Source organism: Alligator mississippiensis, chromosome 4 (genome assembly GCF_030867095.1).
Source record: "Alligator mississippiensis isolate rAllMis1 chromosome 4, rAllMis1, whole genome shotgun sequence".
Taxonomy (NCBI): domain Eukaryota; kingdom Metazoa; phylum Chordata; order Crocodylia; family Alligatoridae; genus Alligator; species Alligator mississippiensis.
In genome coordinates, this window is record NC_081827.1 from 52,326,623 (window position 1) to 52,335,280 (window position 8,658).

Sequence of the window (8,658 nt, forward strand, 5' to 3'; positions counted from 1 at the left end):
TTCTTCAAAAGCTGCTTGACAATTTTTCTTAGCTAAAACATGATCTATTTAATATTCACCATTAAAGGCGTTTTCCAGTTCACTGCCAAATGAACACGTTTTCAACCTGAATAAAATGTGGGAAAATGTACTGAGGAAGAAGTCTAGCCATGTAGGAACATTACACTATGATGCTTGGCATGTTCCCTGGTCAAATGACAGACAGGTCTTAACCCTATGAAATGTAAAAAATGACATATATGAAGTACAGGAGGAACCTGGTCTGGTAAGTATAATTTTGATCATTCTTGTCATTGCAGGATGACCTTGGAACCAATCTCTTTGTTCCTTTTTCAGCAAACTTACTGCATCTTTCAGTTGACAGGTAAATGCTATACTGCTCTGCAATATCAAAAGCCATATAAATTATTGTTGCAAATTTCAGCACCATGTTTGCAATCAAATCACCTGTAACAATAACAAGTGTTTCTCACTTATTCCTACATGATAGATGCGAGGCAACTGACCTAAAGAATTGTAATTCAGTCCATTACCTATAGGAACGAAACAGAAACAAAACACAATCCACGGGTCCATACGTATCCAGACAGGCATATTTTCTAGAAGGTATAAAAATATAAACCCAAAGTTGCAATCACTAGAATCATGTTGCTTCTTCTTCCCAACTCTAGACAACTTTAGTAATTGAAAAACAAAATTACAAGACTTGAAGACTGCCATCTTGCTAACATCTATCATGTTCTTGTACAGGCAGAATCCTATGGATTGCAAAAGATGTTACTCTAATTTTAATGAGCTCTCTAGTATTACTCCCTTCTATCACATCTTTTGTCTTTATCTTACAAAATATTCATAAATATGGAAAACAATCAGTAAAGTCTAACCAGAGAACTGTTCAGTGTTTAGTGTATTGCTCAGTACTAAAGAGATCTGAATTTAATTCCCAGCTACAAACCTGGAGGGGTGAGGAAGAAAGGGGAGAGGGTGGAAATTAGGCTTCCCGCTCCAGAAAGGATGTGTTGCAAGGCTCTTAAAGAAGATCATTCAAGCTGTAAGGCTTGCTTCTTTGTGTTCAAATATTAGTCATGAGTAGATACTGTAACATCTGTAAGTGCTGCTTGGAAACCTCACCTACTCTAGAATGTGACCGCCCACCTAAGTGGAATTCATCAGTGTGAACTCTTCATTAAGCTATTGCATGGACTGATGTAAATGGAGTCTGGGCCACCGAATTCAATCATATATACTCCCAAATATAGTTCCAGGCATGATCCTGCAACTAAGATTCAAGGATTCTGGTGTGCAAGTGAAAGCAGTGGAGACAGGAGAACACACAATAGTATTGGTGGCATCATAGGAGTTTTTGAGGGAAATGGGCAAGTGAAAACAGAGGCTTCCCCTTATCTGTGCTCCCAGACTTTTTTGGAAGAGCAGAGAGCAAAGCAGGAGTATCTTAGGTTTGAGGGGATCAAGGAGAGATTAGGTTTTGGAAAATAAGTTGTGATTTTTGTAATTAAAAGAATTACAAGCATCTGTAACAACAGATGAGGGGACTGGACTCGATGATCTACAAGGTCCTTTCCAGCCCCTAACAATCTATGAATCTAACACTGGCTGTGTGTATATTAAATAAGGTGCAATTAATGAAATGAGGAGGATCCAAAAAAGTAATCATATCCCCTTCCTATTATATCAGCCCTACCCTACAAGCGTATGTATATATAGTTAGACTCTGTGCATGTGTGTGTATATATACACACCCCAACAATTTCTTTAAAAGATTGGTAATGTTTTAAGAAATTGGTAAAAATGTCTCCATTCAGTCTGAAACAACTGCATTTGAAACCAGTTTTGAACCTGTACCTCCCTGCAGTGCTTATAAAGGCAACTTTGGAGAATGGTCCTATACAATGCTGTTATCTGACAACGTGGAACCATATTGCAACAAGCAGCTTTGACTCTAGTATAAATGCCAAAAAAAACTTCAGGACAGCTAAAACACTGCTGCTGCAAGCTTCATCTGCTGCAAGGCTCACAGCAGGAACAGCACTGCTACCACTGCAAGGCCTGTAGCTGACAAGGCTCGCAGAGAGGGCAGCATTCTCCCACTACAAACTCCAGGGCTGAGGAAGCTGCCCCGCTGCAAGTCTGCACCTTCCAAGGCTGGTGAGGGAACAATGTTCTCCTTGCTGTAAGCCCTGCAGCTGATGAGGCTCAGACTGGTGACAGCTCTGGAAACACTGCTGCTACCATACGCCTCCTTAGCTGCAGTGATGGCAATGAATGGTGCAAAGCCCCTCAGTTGATGGGACTCCCAGTCACAGGGGAGCACTTAGCCACTCATTCAATTAATGGTGTCATTAGAACAAGCTACTACCTTGGAGAACACATCTCTTACCCATTGTCTGCCTCCACTTACATTTTCACTGACTGGTTTTTATACATGCATACTGGCCTCTGGCTTCACTAGTCCACCCAGGAAGACCACAGATCAACTGCGGATGCTTCCTCAGCTGGATGATGTTTGTACCCAAAAACTTGCAAAGATTTTTTCTAGCTGTTTGAGTTAGTCTAATAAAAGATATCAGATATATCCAAAGAACCTCATCTGCCTATGTCTTAGATCAACACAGCTACAACCTATGCCCCTAACACCAGCAGAGCCCCCTATGCCTGACAGAGGATGCTTGTGCCCAAACACTTAAAAAAACTTTTTTCCAAGTTTTTAATTGGTTCAATACAGTATTGCCAGCTCTCATGAAAAAATCATGAGATTCCTGATTTCCAAGTCAAATTAACTCTGACATGATCTCCTGATAGCAAGATCAAAATTCAGGATTTCTTCTGGTGAATGCAGAGTGCCAAGCTCGTAAATCTGTGGAAAAGGGGTGGGGATGGGAAGAGGGGATGGTGTGGGGGCAGATTGAGGTTCCCACAGCGAGCGATGGAGGGAGTGGGGAAGGGGCAGGGGTGAATGTATCCCCAGACCCATGGGAGTCATGTGCCCCCTGGATTTGTGCATGGGACAGGCGGGCTCTCACATGCCTTCCTGCCTTTGTCCCAGGAATCACATGCACGCACTTGAAAAATAGCATCTAATGATTTACATTCCAAATCTCTTGGTTCTGAAGAGTTTCTCATGATTTTTGGCACACTGGCGATTGCAATACTGTTAATAAAAGATACCCCAGCTACCCAAAGAACCTGGCCTGCCCATGTCCTTAGACCAATATAGTTACAAACAACAACCCTGCAAAGTTATTCCACGGTGTTTATGTCCGTTCACTGGCGGAGCGGGGTCACAGATTGATTGTCTGGTTAAACACCCCTGTAAGCGTGGGGGCAAAGGGGAGCAGGGCCTCAGCTTCTCTCTGCGGAAAGCAGCTCTGGTGACTGCCACCGGCTCTGGCTTGTGTGGACAAGCAGACAGCAACCGCCCATGAGCACCATGATGCATCACCCCCCGGGGCACGGGAACCTGGGCGGGCGGGGAAGCAGGAGCAGGCCGCAGCCGGGCCCCACAAAGCAGCGGCAGCAGCGGCGCGTGCACCAGGACGCTCCAGCGCCCCCTCAAGGCCCTTCTCCCGCGCGGCTGCCAGAGACAGGGAGCCGGGGAGAGGCAGGACGGGGCCGGGCAGCGCCTTGCATCCGGGGCCGCTCGCTCCAATCAGCAGCCGCGGGGCTGGGGGAAGGGAAGAGACAACCGAGATCACGTGGCCTGGAATCATCACCCGCCCCCACAAGGGCGGAGCTGCGACTACTCCGCAGAGAGAGCGGCCAGCCCGCCCCGGGGCATTCTGGGAGCTGCTACCGCCAGGAATGCTGGGAAATGTAGTCCCGGCCCCGTTCTCCAGCGAAGGGAGGCCCCACTCGTCTCTCGCTGGGTCAGGGGGGAGGGGCGTGTTCCCAGCGGCCCTCGCGTGGGGGCGGTGTGCTCTCCGGCCGGATAGGCACTGCCGCACGTGACGCCGTGCCCTGGACCTGCGCTGCGCTGCGCTGCTGGAGGAGCTGCCGGTAACCCGCGGCCGGGGTGCGGGGCGGGAGGCGACGTGGGCAGCCTGGCGCTGAAGGCGGGTCCCCGTCTCCACGCGGGGTCCTGGTGCGGGAGCGGGGTTGTTCTCCGGCGGGAGCGGGGGCCACGGGGCCACAGGCCCCAATCCCGCCCGCCTGCTTCTCCCTCAGGCGTTTCCTGCACCAGCTCCGCAGCGAGGGAGCGCCCGCAGCAGCCCCGTGCGCGAGGCCAGGTGAGGGTCCTTCCTGCAAGTTTCAGAGCCATCTTGACTTGACCCGTGCCCCCGCAGGGAGAAGCCCCTCGTTTTGGACTCGGGTACACGGCAGGGGCAGCGCTGTGGGGACCCCAAGCCCAGTCAGAGCCATACTTGCCTCCCTTCCTCCGCTGCCTTCCCTCCCAGCACAGAGCAGGGAGGAGCTGCCCTTGCCCAGCCCGTCAGCAGGGCAGCACTGCTTCAGGGCCGGGCAGAGGCTGCGCTCCCCCATCTCTGTGACCGGGGAGGGACTGAGCCACAGCGGTGTCCCACAATAAGGGGCAAGCAGGGGGAGAGGGGGGCACCAGCAAGCTGGAGGGAAAAGAATTGGGGGTAAAGGGACCATGTGATCCCTTGCCGTGTGTGGGGGCTAATTCAAAGACAACCCTCCAGTAATTCTGTGCCTAGAAGATTATGACAAATTGATGAATTTTCCATATGGCTAATTTAATTATTGGGGTGGGTCATCTTAAATTCTGTGTCATTTTGGACATGGGTAAAATATGGCTTTATTCCTGTCTCAGATCCAAATATTCAGTTAAATTCTAGTTCCAAAGCAGTGAAGCTCAGTAACCCTTTTTGTACATATCCGTGGGCCACGTCTTTTCAACCAAGCCAGGGTCCTGAGTACAAGTCCCAGGCCTCAGAGTCCAGGTATTACCCACTAATGCTTGATCTGAGCCACGAAATTGAGAAGTAGTGAGTAATGGACATTAGCAGTTCCACTGGAAAACCTCAGTGCAGATGAGGCTGTTTAGTTTTACTGCCAGATAAGCTAAGGAAGATAATTATGTGCAGGAAGCATGTAGTGGCCCTTGTCCAGCTTCCTTGTGGTAAATACTTGCTTTGTGTCCATAGGAGATAAATATGGGTTTGGTATATCACTATAAAATAAGTGGGGGTAGGAGGGAAGAAGCAGGGGAGGAGAAAGTTATCCGTAAAGAAAAGCCTACAGTTCCAGAGTTCTAGTCTTATATTTTCATGCAGTTTTTGTGGTTATAGCTGTGAGTGTGGAGTTTCTTTGAGATGCAGTTAAAGATAGAAACCCTCTCCTGTTCCTTTTGGTTTCTGTTTTAGATACTGTTGCAGTACCAGCCTGTTTTGCTCCTCTTTCAAGATCACCTGATCAGCAGCATGGCTTCTCCCTGCAAAGCCTCAGACTTCTTCTTCATACTCATTTCACTGCTGCTTCTACTGCCTGGAGTTGAAGCCCTGGATCTTGGAGATGAAGTTGCCCTCTTGCTGGGCTTAGCTGTCAGCGTCACTGGACTCTGTGCCTGTCTAGGCTGGTATGCAAGAAGGAGAAATGGACAGCTATAACTTTAAGGAGATGCCCAGGTCAAGAATAATTCTAAAGTCTTCTTGTTGGGATTTAAGGTTTAAAAGTGAGTCAAGTTTCTGGTAGCTTTCTGAACTATGAAGTGGGATCCTTCAAACTTCTCTTGCTCTGCTATACCAGTAATAAGGACTGTGCTTGGCAGAAAGTGTTTGCAGGATCTATTCCCATAGTAGTAAGACGATTTCATATAGCTTGTGATGAGATACTGCCTTAACACTAAGGTTGAAATGAGTTATTTGAAGAAAAATGTACTCGGACTGATTAAGTAAAAATTTAAAATACTGGGTTTTTTTGAGCAAAATGCTTGACTGTCTCTACAAGTTGGATTGGAGTGGTTGGTCAGCAGAAAGCCATTAAGATACTAGTCAGGATAGAAACTTGGAAGTACTGAATCTCTCAGTTTGAGAACTAAAAAGCCAGGCCTATTTGTAAATGCACAGGTTCTTCCTAATGAGAATTTAAAAGGAAAAAAAAAACGTAATAGCTCATTTCTTTTGTCATAGGGCTAAGACATGGGAGCCTTAGAAAAATGTGGAAAAAATCTCCAATGGTAAAGCATACCTCCACTGTAGCGTAGATTTATGTTACAAATTAGAATCCATTTAATAAATAGCTTAGTTTTGCAAGAGGACTATTATTTTTCTTTAATATGGGTATGATGCATAGGAATGTCTGTAATGTGTCTGCTGGTCAAAGGGAAGGAATTTATGTTGTGAAAACTTGGAAAGGCCAAATGTTTTGTGCATGTATCTTCTTTGTTTACATCTTACATTCATTTCTCTCTGAAATGAGTTCAGTTTGGGGTTTTGTTGTTTGCAGTATCTTTATATTGGAAAAAATCAAGAAATCCAGTAAACTGTTTGACAAAATTTTAATAGCTGGTCAGTAGGCCCCACTTCATGATGATGCCTTTACGCCTTCTTTAGCTAGCGCTGATGCCCCAGTCCTAACTCCCCTGGGTTCTCCACTTGAGCTCTATGCAAGATTGTGGCCAAGGCTTGTGCCAAAAGAAAACAACTAAACAAGTATTCAGAACTTTACTGAGAACCTGGAGAATGTTTTGGCAGATAACATGCCTGAATTTTAATAGTCTTGTTCTACACATCCACAGCCAGATCTTCTGATGCGAGTAAAACTTTGATAAGCATGGAGTTGTTACCAGCCAGTGTTAGGCTGCTTTATCTCAGTAAAAGTTCAGCCCCACACACACAGTAGTGGAGTGACTAGAAGGTGAAGGTGATCTCCTTTGCAATTTACACTGTGTGCAGCTCAACTGGAGCTGGCAACCTGGACTGGTATAATTGGGAAGTCAGTGAAGAGTGTAAGAGGCAGGATGCAAAGCCCTGTTCTTTTGCTACCCCTTCTCTCTCCTTCATAATGATGCAGCACAGAGCAAGGGATAAATGGTAAGGCAGATTTGACAAGTCATTGGGTAGTTTGACTATAGTTTGATTTCTGAAGCTTTTTAGACTTCCAGATGTCATTTAGAAATGCTTTGGCCTGTATAGCCCTCTTCTATGGAAAATGGACAATGGCTGTTAAACTCCGGGCTCTTCAATCTTGTGATTAATCTCTTCCAAGCAACCTGGCCAGCAGGCTGCCAAAATCCATACAGGGTTGGAGTTGTAGGAACAAATGCAGCTGCCCCTCAACATCAGGTACAACAGAGAGATGCCCTCTGCTCTTAGTCTGATTCAGCTTGTGTGTACTACATCAACATCAGTTCGACTCATAGGGTTGTTATGTTCAGCTGCAGGCCTTTCCTCAGCTGACATGCAATGCCCTCTGCCTGATGTTTTGAGGTCAAGAGTAGAAAGTGATTCTGCATGTAGCAAAGCACCACAGTGAAATTTGCATTTTAAGATTTACACTCCAGAAAGAAAGTGAAGTACTTAGTGATGCCCTGCCCTCCATGAAATGCAGTGAAGGGACCTCTGCTCAGCAGCTGTGGATGACCAGATAGGTTTATATAGCAAGGTAAATGCTGCCACATCCTACTCCATGCTGTTAGCAAAAGGGAGGAGCATGAGGGGGGAGGCATAAATACTGGATGCACCCTTCCTTTCCCCACATCTAAGTCTTTTTTTATTCATCAGTGAGTCTGTTTACCGGACCAAGGCTCACAAGCCTGTCAAACTGAACTTTTCAAAGAGAGCAAAATGTGACAATTGCTAGCTTTCCCCAAACTCCTCTATCTTGTTCTCTTAAGAAAAAATGCTAGATTCTTCTTTAGTAATTTCTCACAATTGTGTATTAAGTTTTTCTCCCTTGTAGAGCAGCCAAGCAAAAAATTCTTATCATCATCACTACTGTCAGGTTATGGGATACTAGGAATTGTATTCTTTGCCTGTGGCCGCATGTACCTAACTGAAGGATATTTCTATGCATAATGGTGTGTTTACCTGGTTTTGACAGAAACTGCTTATTGTACTGCTAAAGAATTGCAACTTTCATGGGTTTACTTAACCGCATGCATACATTCTGATCTTCCTTTCGTTTTCCCTCAATTTTTAATAAATTCTTTCAAGTAAGTTATGGCGGTAGTTCAATGATTCAGCTCGTGTAAGAAGAATAAAGGGCATGGGAGAGAAATGGCTGAATAATAAAAAGACTTTAAATAAAGCAGTAATCTTAAATTGATTTTAAAAAAATACTTGCAGCCTACACTGATGTATATTTTACCTTATGATCATCTTTGCCATATTAACAAGATAACAATGCTGTCTCATTTCATTGTCCATAACTGATTTCATAGCAATTTAAATCCCCTTAAAGGGTCTGATCCTGCTCCTTGAAATCAATATCATCATTCCCTTTGAGTTCAGTGGGCAGGGTCAAGCTGTTAATTGGCTGGTTAGAAGGTGACCTGAGGCACTTCTATGTTTTTTTTTTTTAGCTTAAACTCTGAATTTCCAGGATTGCAATGAATGGCATTTTTAAAACCAACTTTGCCACAGTAGCTTTTGTAACTAGACACCCAAGGAAATTAAAGAACATTTAATGTTGCCAAAAATTACGGTCTCATATTTATGATCTGATAATGATACATTTTCA

The 8,658-nt window shown here is 45.1% G+C and overlaps 1 protein-coding gene across 3 annotated transcripts; it reads left to right on the forward strand.

Annotated features, from left to right (window-relative positions):
• The first annotated feature begins 3,864 nt into the window (after positions 1-3,864).
• SMIM30 (small integral membrane protein 30) lies at positions 3,865-8,135 on the forward strand. Of its 3 annotated transcripts, XM_059725983.1 has the most exons (3): positions 3,867-4,014; positions 4,183-4,244; positions 5,343-8,135. In XM_059725983.1, exon 3 carries the CDS (start codon positions 5,400-5,402, stop codon positions 5,583-5,585), a length of 186 nt encoding a protein of 61 aa, XP_059581966.1. In that variant the 5' UTR covers positions 3,867-4,014; positions 4,183-4,244; positions 5,343-5,399; the 3' UTR covers positions 5,586-8,135. The 3 variants fall into 3 exon arrangements, with proteins under 3 accessions (XP_059581965.1, XP_059581966.1, XP_059581964.1); XM_059725982.1 differs by lacking the exon at positions 4,183-4,244 and having other exon boundaries at positions 3,865-4,014; XM_059725981.1 differs by lacking the exon at positions 3,867-4,014 and having other exon boundaries at positions 4,021-4,244.
• The last annotated feature ends 523 nt before the right edge of the window (positions 8,136-8,658 follow it).

What these genes read in the sequence shown, in the direction of transcription:
- SMIM30 (XM_059725982.1), top strand. Translation starts at nt 5,400, where the DNA reads ATGGCTTCTCCCTGCAAAGCCTCAGACTTCTTCTTCATACTCATTTCA.